This window comes from Talpa europaea (genome assembly GCF_964194135.1).
Source record: "Talpa europaea genome assembly, chromosome: 7".
NCBI lineage: Eukaryota > Metazoa > Chordata > Mammalia > Eulipotyphla > Talpidae > Talpa > Talpa europaea.
In genome coordinates, this window is record NC_140074.1 from 46,352,174 (window position 1) to 46,372,048 (window position 19,875).

The following is a 19,875-nucleotide window of genomic DNA, read 5'->3' on the forward strand; positions in this document are numbered from 1 at the left end:
GAAAGCCCTTCTCCATTGTCTATCACCCTCTGCCTCCGGGGTCTGACTTACTCTGTTACAGCTGCTTGTGTCCTCTGATCCAGTCTCCATTTTCAGTAGGAGGACATGGTCTGACTTACTCTGTTACAGCTGCTTGTGTCCTCTGATCCAGTCTCCATTTTCAGTAGGAGGACATGGTCTGACTTACTCTGTTACAGCTGCTTGTGTCCTCTGATCCAGTCTCCATTTTCAGTAGGAGGACATCTATGATTGACTGTTTTAGTCAATTTTGTCAGTGGCTCAAAAGTGACATGACATTTGATTTAATCTTGTACTCTTGCATGCTTTCTTGTACACACTAGGTTGAGGGGTCTTCTGCCTTTAGATTCCTGTGCCCTACAAACCAAAAGACTAACAAGACAAATAGACTGTTGGCTGTGTTAGCAGTGGACTCTTCCACAGTGACTCCTATGTGCCACTTGTGTGATGTGTGTGTACATCAGACAGGAACATCCTACTGAATGGGAGAATACTACAAAAGTCATGTTTATGCCTACACTTTGGGTTATTTTTATCTTCATTTATTCAGCAAACACTTGATGGACTATCCTTACATGACAAAGTGCGGGATGTCCTTCAAGCCATATTTAGTATTAAATAGCAAAAGCATAGCACTGAGCTAGTATTCTCTTTAATAAAATAGTGATTGATCGAATGGTATTCACCTCATTTCTCAGTGGTGAGTGAGAGTATTTTCTTCCAGTCCATTTTCAGCACACTGCTATTACAGCACCATTTAGCTTGATGCCAAATTGCAGTTGGCTCCATTCTGTTCTGTTTACCCGATAGAGCTATAGTGATTAAATGTCACTGGGTACACCAAGTATACAAAAGTAATTAACCTAAAAGGACATGTTAGAATAAGGGTCAACAACCTCTTTAGCCCGTAATGCCACCAGCAAGACTAAAGTATTGACAGAGGTGCTGGCAGGATAGGGGTGGGGGTTGAGGGGTAGAGGTATGGAAGAGGGGAAGGTCAGGCAGGAACAGCAGACAGTGCTCATGGTTGCTTGGGATGGCAAACAGAACAGAGCTCTGGGATAGCTCCTCCTGCAGTCTAATTAGCACTCTGACCTATGACCATTGCAGGGTGGGGGAGGGCGAGGGGCTGGTGGCGCAGGAGAGAAGGTAGACCATGCACTGACTCCCTTGCAACATCTCGGCCCTGGCCAGTGGGACACTTTCCTGGTTAGACCAGAGTAATCAAGGCATGTGTGTAGTGAATCCACCCGTTCTTGCAATGTTTTATATATTTTGTCAAACCTTTGCATCCTTAGATCTAGTTGTCCAGTGAAAACTGCTGCTTGAAATAATTCCTTGGGAATGATTTGGAATTGTATCTCTAAGTATCTGCATGTCATTGGTTTTTATTCCTCAGTTTACTGAAGTCACTTTGTTAAACCAGTATTAATGCTTTATGTTGCTTTACATACTAAAAATTTACATAAAAATCTAGTCACCTGTGACTTAGAAATCAACCAATATAAAGCATTTCTTTTTTAAACAAGTATATCTGCCCTATATTTGACTTTTACTTTCATCATCTGTGTGTGGTGTGGTGACTTAGCATCTAGAAAAAGAGAATTCTGAGGATTTTTTTCCTTTTGCAACATACTTCCTTGGGGGATAAACATTTCAAAGAGATCCCTAGGGTTCACTATTCTCTAAATGAGTGGTCATGGGAAAAGCTGCTGATGTCTGCATTCTTCACTAGCTAGTTTGCCAGGCAGGATTCATTTAAATCTTGCCTTTTCAGTAGTCGAATTTGAGAAAGATTTGTTTCTCCCTGGTCATAGACAGCTGATGTTTACATGATGAGAGACGTGGAAAGACGGTCGAAAAATGTCTTCCTTATGCTGAAGATTTTTCTGACTCAGATCTAGAATGAAGAACAAAAATCAGTGGCCTCAATACATTTATGCAACAATAAATATCTTTGGGAGTGGACCCAGCAATCAAGCTCCGTGCTGACCTTGCAGGGTGGGCCTCGCCTTTGAGTGGCAGGGGAGTGGACAGTCAAGTCTCTCCCTGGCCACTCTTCTGACCTTTGTTTCAGTTTTACTCTTTTCACTGCTTCCTCTTGATATCTTTTCAGAATAGTCTTGTCACTGCATCACTTTGAAAATTGCCACTTGAGAAGGCTGCCTTCCTTCTTTGGTGAGCTCACATGTGCCCACACATAACACACCCCATCCGCACTCCACACACACCACTTTTTCTGACTGTCACAGTCATTATATTAAGTGGTGAGAAATAAGACACATGCCCTTTAGGAATGTGTTATCTCTAATCTCAACATAATGAAAATAATCTGGGAACAAGTGAGACATATGTATGAGCATTGATGCATGAGCAGATCAGGTTTGGTACTCATTTGTTCAGCAGCTGCTAATTGAGGCACAAATTCAAGTATAGGATTTTCCTGGTGATGAAAATAGGCATGGTCCCTGACATCATAAAACTTCAAATCAAGTAGGAGACAAGCAAATAGATAAAATAATGGCCTTGATACAAATATTAAGGAAGTAAACAAGGGACAATGATAGACATTTCCAGGGGGGAGGGGGTTCTCCCCACATAGCATCACCAAGATTTCTGCATAGGTGGCATTTAATCTCAGACATGAAAGCAAAAAGATGCTAGCCACTCAGAGGATGGGGAAGAGAGTTCTTGGCAGAGGCCTACAGAGGGTGGGTGAGAGTTACAGGGTATCTAGCATGCTTAAACATTTCAGCTGAGATTGGAGAAGGTAGGCAGGGCCTAGTCCTGTACTTCTATAAAGCCTCAGATGTGTTCACTAATCAGTGTTTATTCCTATTGTCACTTCAAGAATTTCTAAACCTGGGGCCTCCCTGGTGGCGCAATGGGTTAGGACATAACCTATGAAGCTATCCACAACCACTACAGCATGAGTTTGATCCCTGGCTGGCCAGGGAGCAACTCACATGGCGCGGCAGACCTCTCCTGACTCGCCTGCTGCTCCCCTCAGCAGTGTACTTCCGTCAATCCGCCTGTCCTGTTCCCTGCTCGGTCTCTGGTGAATCCTCTCACCCCCCGCACCTCTGGCCTGTACCCCAGTTCTTGTATGCATAAATAAATCTTTAAAAAAAGAATATCTAAACCTATGTATTCAAATATGGTAGCCATGTGTGGCTATTCAGAACCAGAAATGTGGCCATTCCAATTTGAGATGTGTTAAAAGTGGTCAAATGTACACCACATTTTAAAGACCTTTTACTAAAGAATGTAATATGTCTTGTTAATAATTTTGACATTGGACCTCCCCTGGTGGCGCAGCGGTTGGGCGCTGGGCTGCAAAGCTGCCCGCAGCAGCCTCTGCAGCACCGGTTCGATCCCCGGCCTCCAGGCGAGGGTCCCACATGGTGCGACAGACCTTTACTGCCGGGCCCGCTGCTCCCCTCAGCAGTGTATTTCTTGGTCAGTCTGCCTGTTCTGTTCTGCTCCGGCTCTAGCGAATCCTCTCACCCACCTGCGCTTCTGACTGTACCCAGTGCTTGTATAAATAAATAAATCAATCAAAAAAATTTTTAAAAAATTCTAATAATTTTGACATTGATTATATGTTCACACGTATGTGGGAGGATACATTGGATTGAATGTGATTAAAATTAATTGTGCCTGTTTAATTTTTAAATATCTGGCTACTAGAAAAATTTTAAATATGTAGCTCACATCATATTTCTGTTTGTCAGTTCTGTTCTAGAATATGACTCACTTTAATATTTTAATGGAGGATTTTGTGGTGAAATTGGCTAAGTGATCATTAAAAACTATTTTGTCCTTATGAGGTGGTATGAAGACATGAAGTTTCTGATTAGCAACCTTCAAACTATTAGGCAGCATATCTTTAAATTGATACACCATCCTTTCCTTTAGTTTGACGCATTGTCCTTTCCTCTGTGTTCCTGCTGAATTACCCTCTAATGCTCTATAGAGTATATTTGCATACACAACACGTAAGAATATATATGAGACTCTGGAGTTACCACTCTTGGAAGTGTTTAGCCTTTCAAATAGATTAAAACAGTTTACTGGAAAAAATAGCAACATGAAAAGACTTTCTTTTCCAATAAATTTTAATAGTTACTAAAATGAGGATTCTGGTCCATTAAGATAGAGCTTGCCAAATCTTAAAGCTGAGTCACTTATTTTTTCTGAGCAGCTACCCTACTTCAGCTTCTTTCAAAGCAGCTGTTGAAAGTGTGTTGATATTTTGATTCAAGAACAGAGCACAGTACAAGATTATGTCTAAAGCCAACTCACTTTCCCAGAAAATTCTGGAAGGAAATTTTTGTCAGCCAACTTCCCCTATTCTTTTTAGGGCAGTCAAGCTCATGGACCACATCACATTTGTCAGTGAGAGTAACATTGATGATAGGGCAGTAGGTAATGAGTGAATTAGGATATTTTTTATAGGTCCTCTTCTGGAAAAAAACAGTCCCAGAAGAAGGTGGCAGGTGCGTGTGACTGTGTAATGTCTACATGTAAGATACATAGAATCCGTTTTAATGATGTTAGGGAATTCCCTATGGAGGACAAATACAGGTAGGAATGTTAGATCTTGTGAACTTTGAGGAGGTCCATTGGACTGAAGGACATGAAGCAGTTTGGGGGTTGTAAGACAATTTAAAAGTGACCTAAGTGACATCTATGCAATACTTGTGTACACTTAGCAATTTTTATTACAGTTTCTGCAAGACAATTAATACTGTACCATCATAATCAAGAATGATATTGATTGATTAATTAGCTTTGCTTGCTTCTCTCCCTCACTGGTCAGGGGATATACTTTTCTTCTCTGCACACGGACCACACGTGCAGACAGTGGCTATTAAGAGAGCAGAGCCATGGTACCTACACAAGAATCAAACCTGTTTCTTCTGTGTCAGAGAATTATGTTCCAACAGTTCAGCTTGCCAGCTACAGTTACTGTATTTAATGAAATTTCTGGGGCAGAGCCAACATCTTTATTCCAGGAAGAGGAAATAACAGTCAAGAAACCCCAAGAGGACATTAAGATAATGTTCTAATTTAAAATCAATTTTATTGATACCTTATAAATTATTAGGGCATTTTATCCTGACCAAGTAATATATAATGCTGAGGCCATGGAAACAAAATATGAATGAATATTAAAGTGCCTATATATCTGCTCGAAATGGGGGGGAAGTAGAACTTTTGTATTCTAAATTATTTTTCACTCGTGGAACCTTACTGAAGTGTTGGTATAGATTTCTAGATTTCACCTATCTTTGCACTTATGAACTTAGTGGGTATTCAGTAAAGACTTGTTAACTGAATTCATAAATGGACTAAGGTTGGGAAGGTGGGTTCACAAGAACTGAAAAAGAATAGTTCTTTGTGATGCTAGGTACTGAGCTCTTCACAACATGCTCTTTCCTCTAATCCTCCCAACAGTCTTCTAAGAAAGTGCTCTATTGTCCTTGTTCAACCCACTGGGAAATGGAAGCTTAGAGTTTCATTAATTTGTCTGAGGCCACACAGCAAATGGTACAGCCTGGTCTTGACACTAGAAATGTCTAACCGTAGCACCTATAGAGCATATGACCTTGCGTGCACTGCTTCTCTTCGTCATTATTCCTCACGTTTGCTAGAATCTGGGCTATGTGCAAAAGAAATTTATCTTGATCAACTTTCTCTTGGCCAGGGTAGAAACAAAAAGAGGACAGTAGAACATTTTAAAGAATGTGTTTTTCACAAAATGTTACAAAAATGAAACATGTATTAAGAACAGACTCATTGCTTTATATGGAGATTTTATTAAAACTTGTTTTAACAAGGACGGGTCTTTAGAAAGTCCCAGTCATTTTTAAAGGTGAATTTTGATTTATGTTAATTTGGAAAAAGCAAGTTCTGTGAGGGTTATATACAGATTGTGTTTTTAATGACTTCCTTAATCAAGCAGGTTATAAAAAAAGTCCTAACTGTAATGAGCAGTACACTGATACCAGTGACTGGCTAGGAGTCATACCATATTTGGGTTTCTCACTACCAGCATGCTGTAAATTTTAATTTGCATGAATTTGCATGCATTATGAGTCAGTATGTAAGAAGTGTGCTTTGACCAAATACTTTTCATTTTAAAGTGTTTCTATTTAATTTTTTCCAATTGATTATTTTCCCCATCTCTCCTTGTTATTTCCTTATAAATGAGATAATAAATGTTAAAATATTTTCAGTTATAAAGACCTCTGTGAGAACATTTTGTGTAATATTGCACAGTAAAATTTCAACCAGAAATGCAGGGGATGTGGCACTATGTTAGTTTGATATAACATCAGTTCTCTAACAACTGTGAGTATTTTGTAACTGTGAGATTCTTTGAGGACCTAGTGGCCATAATTGACTCTGGCTGACTCGTCATTTAAAACTCCTCCTGAAGTCCCTTCTTCTAGAAGGAAAGTAAGCAGAGTGCCTTCTGATCTCCAGCAGTAGCTTGGCCTCTCTGAATTCAGGAAAGTCACCAATATTTGTTTCTGTTCCAGACATTGGTTTTTTTGCAGAGGAAGTGATGATTGAGGAGCTCATTGGGTAGTGGTGTCAGTAAAGGGTCTACTGGGCTCTCTAGTCTGTCCTCCCCACCCCCACTACTGTAAGCAAGCTCTGATTGTCCCCAGCCCAAACTAACTCCTATACTAAATGATCTACAGTTAGAGTGGCGGTATAATTTGTCATCTAAGCTGGACTGTTTTTGAGCGCTAAAATGCCTGGACAACAGGTGTAAAGCTAGGGGTGAAGCAGGACTTGCAATCTCCCTACACAGTGTATTTTTGTGGTAGCTGCTGCCCTCTGGTCCCCTGTATACTCTTAAAGACAGATTTACCCTTTGGTACCAAGTAAATGGGGTGTTTGAAGGTAACGCTGATGACCAAATAAGCCATAACAAGTAAGTTTTAGAGTTCTCGATCATGGTTATCCACGCAACTTGTAGCATATTCTTTTCTGGATGGGAGCTTGTGAGCAGACAGGGACATCCTAGCATTGCACCTATGTGAGTGGAAAGTAGTTTTAGCTTCATGTGCATTTGAAATCAAATTAGAATGTTCAATGAGGAGGTGGTATTTATAGTTCTGCCTTGGTATACTATGGAACCAAATCCTTATTGTGATTGTTGAAAGGAGATGTTTTGGTTAATAGCAGCCATTGAAATCCTATCATTATGGACCATCTGATATTTATGCTGAGGGGTAGTGCTACATAAATGCCTAGAATAGTATTTATGTGATTCTTAAAATAGGAGGTCCACGCCAGGTCACCAATCTATCTCTGTAGTGAGTAGGAGTGACTGGAGTGCAGTGCAATCCTAGCGCCAAATGGCTGGTGCAGAAGGACTCAGTTATCTGCCTGGGACTATGCCTTGTACTTATGTAGGTTCTTTCACGTGGTTCTCAAAAACATCTCAGTGAGGGGGTGGGTGGGTGTTTTTGTCCCAGAGTACAGAGAGCTTGAGATTGAACAACATCCCCAGGGCTATATTCCACTATTAAAGTAGAAGACTCTAGACTCAAATCCAGGCAGTCTGACTCCAGAGAGATGTTCTTGCCTGCTAGTAAAATCTCTGTTACCTGTTATTAAAATTACTTAATTATAACACTACCAACTCTTTCTCATATACTGTTATCTTTGATCTAGAAGTAACAGAGGAACATAGGTGAAGGGTAGGACCATTTAGATTGCTGGGGGTGTCAGTTTTCCAACTGACTTTGTCAGCAGCCTCTCTGAAGTCTGTGTTTGGGTTTCAAACTGAGATCGCAAACCTAATTTATAATGATAGGAAATAACTGTCTTTGAAGCCTATCTTTTGCTACCATAGCAATTTAGATTTTTCATTTAAGACTTAAAAGTTTTTTATTATTTTTATTTCTTCCTCTCCCCCCCCCCACTTTTTTCCCCCTCATTAAACACATCTTCTTTGGTTTTAACATCCCAATATAAATGTTTACTTTTTATAAAGACAGCATTTTACAAAATGTTTCCATGTAGGATATTTTACCTTCTGGATTGACCACTGCTTCTGATTGTGGCCCTCCATTCATAACAAAGTTGCTGATAGATTTATATGATCAAACTCTAAAAAGACATTAAATAATTTGTAGATTTATGCAGTGATGATGCTGCTCCAGTAGGTTTCTTTAGTAGAAAGCTTGGGAAATATCTAACCTTTCATAGATGAGAACATAAGCAATATACTTCGCAACATCAACTTCAATGATATCTTTGGGGATTCAACTACAATAGCAAAGGAAACAAAAGCAAAAATAAACAAATGGGACTACATCAAACTAAAAAGCGGATGCACAGTGAAAGAAACTATCATTAAGACAAAAAGACACCTTGACAAATGGGAGGAAATATTTCCACATCATAACATTCCACAAGGGACTGATAGCTAAGATCTACGAAGAACTCCTACATCTCAACAAGGAAGCAAATAACCCAATCAAAAAATGAGCAGCGGAGCTAAATAGACACTTCTACAAAGAGGACATAAAGATGATGACCAATAGGCACAAGAAAAAATACTCATCATCACTTATTGTCAGGGAAATACAAATCAAAACCTCAATGAGATACCATCTCACACCTTTGAAATAGCCCATATCAAAAAGACCATAAACAACACACAGGATGTGGGTTAAAAGATACCCTCACACACTGTTGTTGGGAATGTAGACTGGCCCACCTCCTGTAGAAAACAGTATAAAGTGTTTTCAAAATATTAAAAATAGACATAGTGTCTGAACCAGGATTCTACTTTCAGGTATCTATAGACTACAAAAGCTCTAATTCAACAAGATACATGTATGTCTGGTTCATTGTTGCACTGTTTATAATTACCAAGGTGTGAAAGCAACTTAAGTGCACAAGGACAGATGAGTGGATAAAGCAGGTAAAGGAAATGTTGTATATATATACACAATGGACTACTCAACTCTGCAAGAGTAATAATTAAACAGTCTTGCCATCTGGAACACCATGGATGCAACTGGAGGGGAGTATGCTCAGTGAAATAAGAAAAAAAAAAACAAACAAATGATTTAATTCATATGTGGACCATAAGGAAAGAAAGGAACACATAAAACCAAAATAAATCTTTGAAATCTGATTTCTGTGGAAGTGGGAGGATGAGGGATGGGGACATAGAGGTAGGGCACCCAGTGGTCCATGGTGGGCCATTATTGGTGCTTGGTGTTGGGTGTGGTATGGTAACATATATCTGAAGAGGTATGAACCTGTACCCCTAAATCATGCAGTGCTGTAAACCACTGTCAACCTCAATAAAAAAAAATACAACTTGAAAAATCGGAGAAATAAAAAAAAAAATGTCCATTAAAAGTATGGCGTTAGCAATATTTATTGAATTCCTCCCGTTCATGTGCCCAGCAATGATCCAAGTGGCCTTCCAGTGGCAGAGTGGTGGACTTTAAGATTCATGGTGTGTGTCCCTGCCAAGTCCAATTTGATTCCAGAGCAATTATGTTATTAGAACACTGCTGATTGCCCCAGCACCCATTGTGAAGCTTAACCTTTAAATGTTACTGATAATTACCTACTTTATCATTCTACCAGGAAACTCCAACATACAAGTCTGTTCTCCAGTAAATTTCAAAAATAAAGTACTACATGTATTATAAGAGAAATGTATCTACCTGTGTTTGTGTACCAGTAGTAAACATAATAGATCTAAATAAGGATTACCATTTAGTGTTCATTTTTAAGAAAGTATTTCATCATTTAAAAATCAGTTTTTCTTTTTGGACAGAGTAATAACAAAAGTGTATCAGCAATAACAAGAGTGTATCAGAGTCAGAAGACTTAGATAGTTGCTAATCATACCACATATACAGTCAGTTTTTTCTTTTTGTGAAATAAAACATAAATGGGATGAAAACATCTAGGTGAAGGGTAAAGATGATTCCTACAGACACCACTGCTCTGATCTTACTCTGATGATTTCCTGTGGACCGTTCATGGCCCTCTTAAAGGCAATATATCACATTAATTTTGGATTAAGATTGAGGAGTGTAGAGAGGGTATTCCTTCATTTGTGTTCAACATATTTCTGGGCAGTTTGCTGCTCACTGAGCTGTGTGCTCTTGCCCCCTTTGGGAATTCATACCCTAGAATGGGAGAGGTGCCTTGTAAACAAATAGCCATAAGTTGATTGCAAGTGCTCTGCTCATTGGGTGAACAAAAATGTTATGGGAACAAAGAAGAAAGTGTGATTAATTCTGCCTGACAGCTTCAGTGGGAGCTTTGAAAGGTGACATTAGAACCCATTCTTAAGAATGAAGAGTATTTCAAAAGAAAGATAGGGAGGGAGAGCACATTCTCAAAAACCAAGAAGAAAGGCTGCAGATGGAATGCAAATGCCTAGAGCCCTGGGAGCAACAAGTTCAGTCTTGAGACAAGATCAGAGCCCTGGATTGGGGATGGACTAAGCAAAATTTTGAACTTAGCACCATATGGTCATATGATCACCAATTTTGGGTCCTTAAGTACCAAAGAGTGTCTCTCTCCATCTCTCAAACTGGTCACTAATTTATTCATAGCTTATCTGTAGAGGTTTGACTTAGTGGCTTACCATTAGCCAGCACACTTGAAAAGAGAAAGGCTGACCTTTTCCTCCTTTTCATCTTCTGTCTGCTCCCTTTTCCAACTCTCTGGCTCCACATGAGTACAATATAAACATCTCCTTTGTGATGCCTTTACACTGCTCCCTGCTTCCCTTTTTCCTTCACTGCCTCTCCCATCTCTCTACTTCCCCCTTCTTTTCAAGCCTCTGCTCACCCTCCTTCCCCTTTTTCTCTTTCACCTTGTCTTCTCTTCTGTACCTCTTGTTCTCTTCCTTCACCTTCTAGCCTCTCTCCTGGCTCCTCTTAGCAGCTTTTCAAATGTGTACTAATGAACAAAATGGAAATACAGTCTCAAGTGATTTTAAAAAAAAGATCACACTGTTAAATGGATGATCATTTCTCAATGCTGCTTCCCTTTCTAATTCCAGAGCTCTTCGGTATCCCCATCAGCCAGTTTCCGAGGTGCTGAGAAGCACAGAAACTCCACAGACTATTCCTCTGATAGCAAAAAGCAGAAAACTGAGGAAAAGGAAATTGCAGCTCGTTATGTAAGTTTATTCCCCTTTGCTTTAGCCAGTTTACTTAGCCTTTTGTCAATCTCCATTTTATCAGTCTGCCTTCACCAACCAAAACCAGAACACAGGATAACAGCAAACTAGGAGAATTACAGCATTTATAGCAGTATCTCTCCTTTGGCTAGCTGAAGTCTGTATGTGCAGGAGTGTGCACGTGTGTGTGAGTGAAACTGAGTGCTTTATCTGGCAGCTTAATGGAAGACTTGGAGGCCCCATATTGTTATTTCTCCAGATATATTTGCTTCCATCCATGTATTTCAGAGTGGTTGAATTTTCTGTGGTTGGCTCAAATTGTTAAGGAAAAGATGTAAAATCATAGATTTCCTATTACAATATCTAGCATGTACGTGCTGGGGAATATAGCAAGTTCAGTTGAATAGAAGTTGCAGCAACTTCCAGAATGTGCCTGGCATGTGTTGAAACTCATTTTCGTTCAGTGACTGGCCTTTCAGGCCACATAATAAAGGGAAAAAACCTGGATGGGGCTTGTGTGGAGATGAGTGGTCCCTGTTCTGCACCTGCAAGACTGCAGACCTCCAGAGAAAAGCTGTAAAGTTGGATTTTTCTGTGAAAATTACCAACTTAAAGTTGTGGCTACTGATTTTTTAAAATACTGACAGACTAAATCACACCCGCCTGTATAGGCAAGACTCGAGTTAGTCTGGATTTATCTAGGGGAAATCTGGTGGGTTTTGGTTTTGGTTTTTTTGTTTTTTTTTTTTTCTGGAAGAGGAGATAATGCTTCTAACTTGTCAATGCAGGACAGCGATGGCGAGAAGAGTGATGACAACTTGGTGGTTGACGTTTCCAATGAGGTATGTTTATGGCTCATTTAACTTCTTGCTTTTACTCAGCAGTAACAAGGAATAGTGTCCAAACTATTAGTAACCAAAATGTTTTCTTAAGCTCTAAAGGAATATAGATTTTCTTTATGTAAAAATTTTGTTTTTATATTACTGATTTTTTTTTTCTATTGCCATTCTTTTCTGTGAGGTACAAATATGTTGCTTTCACCAGATATGACTCACATGTGCTGCCATGCACACACGCCAGACTTAGGTGTTCATCTTCCAGATCTCATTGGCAGATACTAGCGGATTTATAGGATTCTGGTTTTTTTTTTTAATAAATAAGTAGTATAAATATTATAGTACTTTTTTTTAAAGATTTATTTATTTATACAAGAGCTGGGGTACAAGCCAGAGGCACGGGAGGGTGAGAGGATTCACCAGAGACAGAGCGGGGAGCAGAAGAGGCAGAAGAACCAAAAGCACTGCTGAGGGGGAGCAGCAGGTGAGATAGGAGAGGTCTGCCCCACCATGTGGGTATCTCCCTGGCTGGCCAGGAATCAAACCCGGGCTGCAGAGGCTGCGGACACTTCTTCACAGTGCTGTGCTCAACCTGCTCTGCCACTGGGGAGACCCTAGTACTTTGACCTCAATTCCAAGTACTATCTTCCAGCAGTTCAGTGAGTCTTATCTATCCCAGAACATGTTGTATTTCTAAGCTGCTAAAAGCTTTTGACTAGAACGGTCCACACGCAGGTACTTCAGCATTGTCGTTGTGCTGTGCTGCATTCATACCCTCATGTGCCTTTATAGGATCCATCATCCCCTCGAGGGAGCCCAACACATTCCCCCAGAGAGAATGGACTGGACAAGACACGCCTGCTCAAGAAAGATGCCCCTATCAGCCCAGCCTCAATCGCATCCTCCAGCAGTACTCCTTCCTCCAAATCCAAAGAACTTAGCCTTGTAAGTTCTTTACCATGTTTCTTAATATTGCCTCTTTCAAGATGGTTGAGTTTGATTCTTTCCTTAATTTTGTATTTTTCACATTTTTCTAACTTTATGTCTGGTTTAATTGACAAAAGTATTTTCAGAGCAGAATTAGTTTACTGATGTGTTGGTGATGGATTTGTTTTGTCAGTCTTTCGCAAGGATAGAGAAAGGGTGTGGGGAAATTGAGTGAAATGTGTCTCATTGCTGATGAAGAAATATATTCTGGGGTTGCAGGGATGGGTTTTGTCACCTGTGGTTTATGATAAATTTAGTTTTGGGCTTGGATGTGATTTTGTTGCTAGTTTTGTTTGAATTACCAAGCTATATATGACTGTAATAATTTTCCCTTCCTATCTAAAAAGTAATCTGTCACTTACAAAAGTCTACCTTGACTCACACCACAAATCACAAATGCAAAAATGAAACTGCTTGCAAGTCAGGATAATCTCTCCATACTCCTTCTGTGGCTCGATAGTTAATTGCATTTTGTATGATGTGTCTCCCTTTTTCCTCACCACTTATTTCCTTGCAGCATAACATTAAAAAAAGAAAAAGGGAAAGGCGGATTCGGTTTTCAAATAACCTTTTGAATTCTCAGCTAATGGAAAGAAAATTCCTTAGTTTGTCTGCAAATTAGGGGGGTATTTCTGCAGAAGGCTAGGTGAAGTTTTTCTCTGTTGTTTTTTCCTGGCCTTCTTGTAATAGCAACTCCTCTTTGCTGACCTCTATGATGATTCAGGTTTAGATCTTTTCTAATGGGACCTGTAACCAGAAAATCTCTTTGTTCAGTCTATACCCAGAGCCTGATTTCAAACACTCAGCCTTAAATCAAAGCCACTAGACTGGCAGGTGGCTGGTCACAGTCAGGATGTCATGATTTGTCACCTTCTGTCTGACTCCGACCAGTTTCCTGGAAATGGTCTACTTTATCCTAAGCTCAATTTCAATTTATGTCCTCCTGACCATTGGTTTTGAGGTCTCAGGAAACTCTTTTTTTTTTTTTTTTGAGGTTAATTCAGATTTTTTAAAATTTATTCATTTATACAAGTACTGGGTACAGTCAGAAGCGCGGGAGGGTGAGAGAATTCACCAGAGCCAGAGTGGGGAACAGAACAGGCAGACTGACGAAATACACTGCTGAGGGGAGCAGCGTGCGGCAGGAGAGGTCTGCGCGCCATGTGGGACTCTTACCAGCGGCCCGGGATCGAACCGGCACTGCAGAGGCTACGGGCAGCTTCGCAGCCCAGTGCTCAACCGCTGAGCCACCAGGGGAGGCCCAGGAAACTCTTTATGTTGCTTTGTTAGGTCTTTTTAATTAGTAAAATTAAAAGCCCAAGCTGAAGAACCTTTTCCATTCCTTTTGCCTTTCCTTCTCCTTTACCTTTTTAAATGTTTGACATCATTTTAAAACTGCATTCTAATTGTCAGTGTATCCCATACATCTCTTGTTAGAATGAAAAATCTACTACTCCTGTTTCAAAGTCCAATACCCCAACTCCACGAACTGACGCACCCACCCCAGGCAGTAATTCCACTCCCGGATTGAGACCTGTGCCTGGAAAACCTCCAGGAGTCGACCCTTTGGGTTAGTAAGAAATTTTTTTACATATTTATCCTTCTTTCTTATGTTTGTTTTCTAGTGGACATTCTCTCCATACATAGTTAAAATATCTTGTGCTTTGGGGACTCATGCTTATTTAAAAAAAAAAAAAATTAAAACCATGTAAGGATCGTGGTACATTATACTAATAATTGGCCTTAAGTGGCCACTGGAAAAAGGGATTGAATCTGAACCAAGTGCTTGCCACGTCCCAGTTTGGTGCACATAGTAGGCTCAACAAAGTAAGATAAATGAATGAACCCCAATGAAAACCTCAATGACTTTTGAGGATATTAAAATGAATTCCTTTGAATCATGGCTCCTGTTTTTCAAGGTATATAAAAATGTCTTACCATTGTTTCCTTTGTTCTTGGTTTTTCTCTTTCCTCCTTCCACTTTGGTCTATAGCCTCAAGTCTAAGGACCCCAATGGCAGTACCTTGTCCATATCCAACCCCATTTGGGATTGTGCCCCACGCGGGCATGAACGGGGAGCTGACCAGCCCCGGTGCTGCCTATGCCGGCCTGCACAACATCTCCCCACAGATGAGCGCTGCTGCAGCCGCCGCCGCAGCCGCCGCCGCCTATGGGAGATCACCAGTGGTACGTGTGGGTGTTAGAAACAAGTATTCCAGGATGCACAGAATTGCCATCCATGGTTTTGTTAATGCTGGAGTAGGTATAATTTGAAGAGTTTATTCTTGGGGGACCTTTGTGTATTTGAATTAAATGATGTGGTGTTACATTATTAGAACCATTTTCTTGTGTAAGGTGAGGGACTTTTTTTATTTACATTATATTTATTTCAATTTTTAAATGGTAAAAGTAGGGGAAATAATATAATGGATGTACAGTGAACTCTTCAGTTCCTTCATGAGTGTCAGTAATTATTCATATAATTGTTTTCATATAAGCCTCACCCCCATGTATATATAGTCACTAAAACATAAATACCTAATTGTTTCATCAATAAATACTTCTGTATATATCTCTAAGGTCTTATTTTTAAAGGCTTTATTCTCCCAAGGTTTTAAAAAGATTGAATTGGATGTAACAGGTTAATGGAACTATGTCTGTTTTTGTTGTTTTGCTTGGGAAAAATTGTAGGTTGGATTTGATCCACACCATCACATGCGTGTGCCAGCAATACCTCCAAACCTGACGGGCATTCCAGGAGGAAAACCGTGAGTATCTCAGTGCCCCTGTATGCCAGGTCCCTGCTGACCCTTGAAACTGTAAGCACTGGTAGTGCTAGGGAGTTTCCATGGCTTGTGTCTTTTTTCTTGTTAATGAGTTTTTATATCTGTGAGCATAAGGAAGAGAGGTAATAAGGTGGCATTTTTATATTTTCAATTTAAGATCCTGAGCTTCTCACATGAAAATGCAAATTGCTAGGGCATCTCCAGCAGCCAGGTCTTCTCTATGTCTGTTACTGATGTTGCCCAGGAAAGAGAAAGAGTCTTGTGTACAAACCTAGATGCTCAAATTTTGAGCATGTTGGGAAAAGACAGGTCAAACTTGAAAGCATGAAGTGTGGCCTGCTCGGTTGTGTTTTACAAAAAAGTTGCTGCTTGTCCTGTGGACTGGGTATGTGGAGTGTGGATTCACAACCCCTTTATAAAGGAAAACACATCAGTTGTTCCAGCCTCTTACACATTCTAATCTCTTTATATCTCATTCCACATCCCTTTCAATCCTTTGGGCCATTTTATTACTCCTCTGTATAGTTATCTCTGCTGTAAGACTTTACTATAAGGTAACAATCGCTTTTCCTTTAAATTCCTAGCATACTTCATCCTTTCTCTCTTTGTTTTTTGTTTTTAAAGATTTATTTATTTATTTATTTATTTATTTGTACAAGAACCGGGGTACAGGCCAGATGGGCAGGAGGGTGAGAGGATTCACCACAGACAGAGTGGGGAACAGAAAGGCAGATTGATGAAATACACTGCTGAGGGGAGCAGCGGGCAAGACAGGAGAGGTCTGCTTCGACATGGGATTCTCACTGGCCGGCCGGGATCAAACTGGCACTGCAGAGGCTGCGGACAGCTTCACAATGCTGCGTTCAACCGCCTGTGCCACCAGGGGAGGCCCAGTTTTTTGGGTTTTTGGGGGGTTTTTTGTTTTTAAGATTTATTTATTTATGCATACAAGCTAGGGTACAGGCCGGATGTGCGGGAAGGTGAGAGGATTCACCAGAGACAGAACGGGGAACAGAACAGGCAGACTGACAAAATACACTGCTGACGGGAGCAGCTGGTGAGTCAGGAGAGGTCTGCTGTGCCATGTGGGTTGCTCCCTGGCTGGCCAGGGGGATCGAACTCATGCTGCAGAGGCTGTGGAAGCTTCATGGGTTGCATCTTAACCCCTTGCGCCACCAGGGAGGCCCCATCCTTCCTCTCTTTGGACGCAGCACCCTGCTTTGCTAGTCCCATGTTTATCTTTATTCTCTTACTGTTTCCTTTGGTACCCTCTTTCACTGAGCAAACCACACACATGCTGATTCCCCAGTCATTAGTGTTCTCTGCTAGCCACATTTGACCCTCAATAGTGGTAAAGTCCCCTCCTCCCAGAAGCTTTTTCCCTGGTTGCTTGCCTGCCTCAGGTCATTTGCTCTTAGTCCTTCCTGGGATGGCACTTTTCTGTCTGCTGCCTCACGTCCAGTCTCTGCTAAGATGTCACTCATGCCCTGACAGGCTTATTAAAATAGCATCCTTCTCTTCCTTCCTTTTCATCAGTTTCTATTCCCCTAACTTTTTTCTTACTTGTCTAGAACCATTTCATGTTTCTCTCTGCTTAAATGTAAGTTCCATGAGAGCAGAACAGAACTTTTTGCTTCTCTATTAGGGAAGTAGCTCCATTGCCTGGAACAGTGCCTGATTCATAGTTGGCCCCCACAGTATGTACTTGTTCAATGGATGAATGGGAAATAGGGGAGAAGACGATGGAGAGGCCTGGAAAGAGAGGAAGGAGAGGGAAGAATATGTGATTACTTATCTGAGCCCCCATTGCTTATTCATTCACTACTATCCACTCAGGCACTTGTTTGTCACCCTGTCCTTTCCCATGTGTCCCCTTTTTCTCCCCATGTTGCCTGACGTCAGCATCATCGTGGCTGATCTAGATTCCTTCTCTGTCTACCTGATGCATCAGATTTGTGGTTCATCCTTCTGTAACTCGCTTCTCTACCCTTAACTTCCCTTTGCATCAAGCGCAATGCTTGCTCTGTAGCCAACTTGCTCAGTAAATATTTGAGTGATTAATAAGGAAAGCAAGGCAAATTAGACTTTCACTTCCTTGAGAGTTGGAGGTATAAATATCAATTACCATAAAATTCGGTGTACTTGTTCTGCAAATAGTTGTTGACTGACTGACAAGGCTTGTTGACCAAGAACTCTGATGTATTTGAAGGTTAAAAATTTGGTCTGTTTCAAGCGGTGACTAAAAAGCAAAGTCATAGGATAACTGGAGTATGTGTGAGTTCCATGCTAACCTGTGGGGAAGAAGGGACTCCTCAGGGAAGAGGTATTGTCTCATTTTTAGGTTCTGCATCATCGCTGCCAGTTAGCTCTCACTAGCAGTCACCCCCACAACTATAGTGTAACCACCGGAACAAATGAGGCGGAACCTGTCGTCCCAGGGGTGAAAGTGTTAGATGTATTTAACGAAGCAATGACAGGCTTGGTTTGGGCCCGTTGAACCACTGTCAGATCACAACTGGTTTGATTGAGATGGCCTCCCTTTCCCCCCCAACATCCCCCCTAACATAAGTCTTAGCATTCAATATTTTGGAGAGCCTTTTGGAAGAGTTGAGCTAAAGAAAGATTGAGAATTTTTGTTTCTGGGGATCTAAGGGAAGTCACACCTAATATAATCGGCACCTAACCCCAGGAATCCCAAAGAGAGCGTGGTGTGGCTAACAGAGTGTGGTTCTGGAGTGTGGATGATCTAAGTTTGAATTTTAACTCTAGCAGTAGACAATTAGGAAGAGAAGGATTTTTTGAACAGTTCCTCAACTTTGTGCACTTCAGTGGACTTGTTTGTAACAAGCGCTTTCAAATGCGGACAAGGCAGGCATGAGGATGAAACAGCATGTTACATGTTTACTGCTACTGTTGGTACTTGGTGGCTGTTTAGTTAACTGCACCATCATTTCCCATTCAGCTTTGCCCTGGAATAGTATCAATTTTTCAATTACTTGCCCAAGGGAACCTATTATAAGGGGCAGAAATGGCCCAAGAAGATTAGATTGAGTGAATTGGACTCCATATTCCAGTCATGGGTATGTTTTTATATATAACTGGGCATCGAGACATAAATTTATGTGTGTAGAGATAATATATCTTCACTTTAGATTTTTACATAAGAAATTACTATATTGTGTGGCTTTCTAGAGCATAAGATAGAAAATTGTGAAGCTTAGACTTATACATATTTTTCAACAGAGAAACTACTTTTTCTGCCTGAATATAACCATCATAAATCACCTAAGGGCCACCCCTACCACAAACAATGCTCAAAAAGTAACTGCTTTTCTCCAGAAAGATTTATAATAGTTGTGCATCTCTGTCCTAATTATTTTTATAAAATGAATTGCCAGATACTATCCAAAATTATAATTAAGCACGTGTTTAAACTAATGAATAAAGTACTGTTTACTTGATAATTCACATTGGGTCGTCTTATCTATTTTGGTGAATTAGCAAGGGTTCCACTCAATATGTAATTGGAATGACAACATAGTTTAATTTCAACATAAGCCAAAAACAAACTTTTTCCCTCATCTGCTACTTAAATGAGACTTTATAGTCTAAAACCATTAGATAAAAACCTTGATACTAGTTACTATAGGGTATGGCATATAAATGCAGTTTATCAAAAGGTCTCTGTGGGTTTTAGGCTGCTCAAAATTCACAAATCCTTTTCTGTTCTTTTGTTTTTATAAAGCTAGTACTTTTCAACATAAGAGTAATACCTGACATGTAGTAAATTGTCAACAAGTACTTGTGGTCTGGCTTATCTGCTAGTGGGTTCATATGCCGCCTGGAACCTAATTTTCTATCATACTTTATAAATTACAATAGCCAAACCTTTAATTAACTCGGCTTAGAATTTCTCTGATAAGTTTTATCAGATGTTTCTCTAGCCATCTCCTCTCTCTGCTTACTCTGGAATCACTGCTGAATAAATGAAGCGCTGGATTAAAACCCATATAGGAATTTCCCAGATCATTTTACCACCTCCTTTTGGAGCTCTTGTTCC

The 19,875-nt window shown here is 40.4% G+C and overlaps 1 protein-coding gene across 12 annotated transcripts in view; it reads left to right on the plus strand.

The window, feature by feature from the left end:
- Nucleotides 1-19,875, plus strand: part of LOC311174500 (transducin-like enhancer protein 4) — a gene marked incomplete at both ends in the record, with an annotated part of 130,982 nt that overhangs the window by 99,933 nt on the left and 11,174 nt on the right. For 8 of the 12 annotated variants that reach the window (XM_084238941.1, XM_084238945.1, XM_084238946.1 and 5 more), the window contains 6 exons: nucleotides 11,087-11,206; nucleotides 11,995-12,048; nucleotides 12,835-12,987; nucleotides 14,467-14,599; nucleotides 15,023-15,216; nucleotides 15,721-15,797. In XM_084238941.1, coding sequence (XP_084095067.1) covers nucleotides 11,087-11,206; nucleotides 11,995-12,048; nucleotides 12,835-12,987; nucleotides 14,467-14,599; nucleotides 15,023-15,216; nucleotides 15,721-15,797 — 731 coding nt within the window. Of the gene's footprint in view, nucleotides 1-426; nucleotides 441-11,086; nucleotides 11,207-11,994; nucleotides 12,049-12,834; nucleotides 12,988-14,466; nucleotides 14,600-15,022; nucleotides 15,217-15,720; nucleotides 15,798-19,875 lie in introns of all 12 variants that reach the window. The other 4 variants (XM_084238942.1, XM_084238944.1, XM_084238947.1 and 1 more) reach the window with 3 other exon arrangements.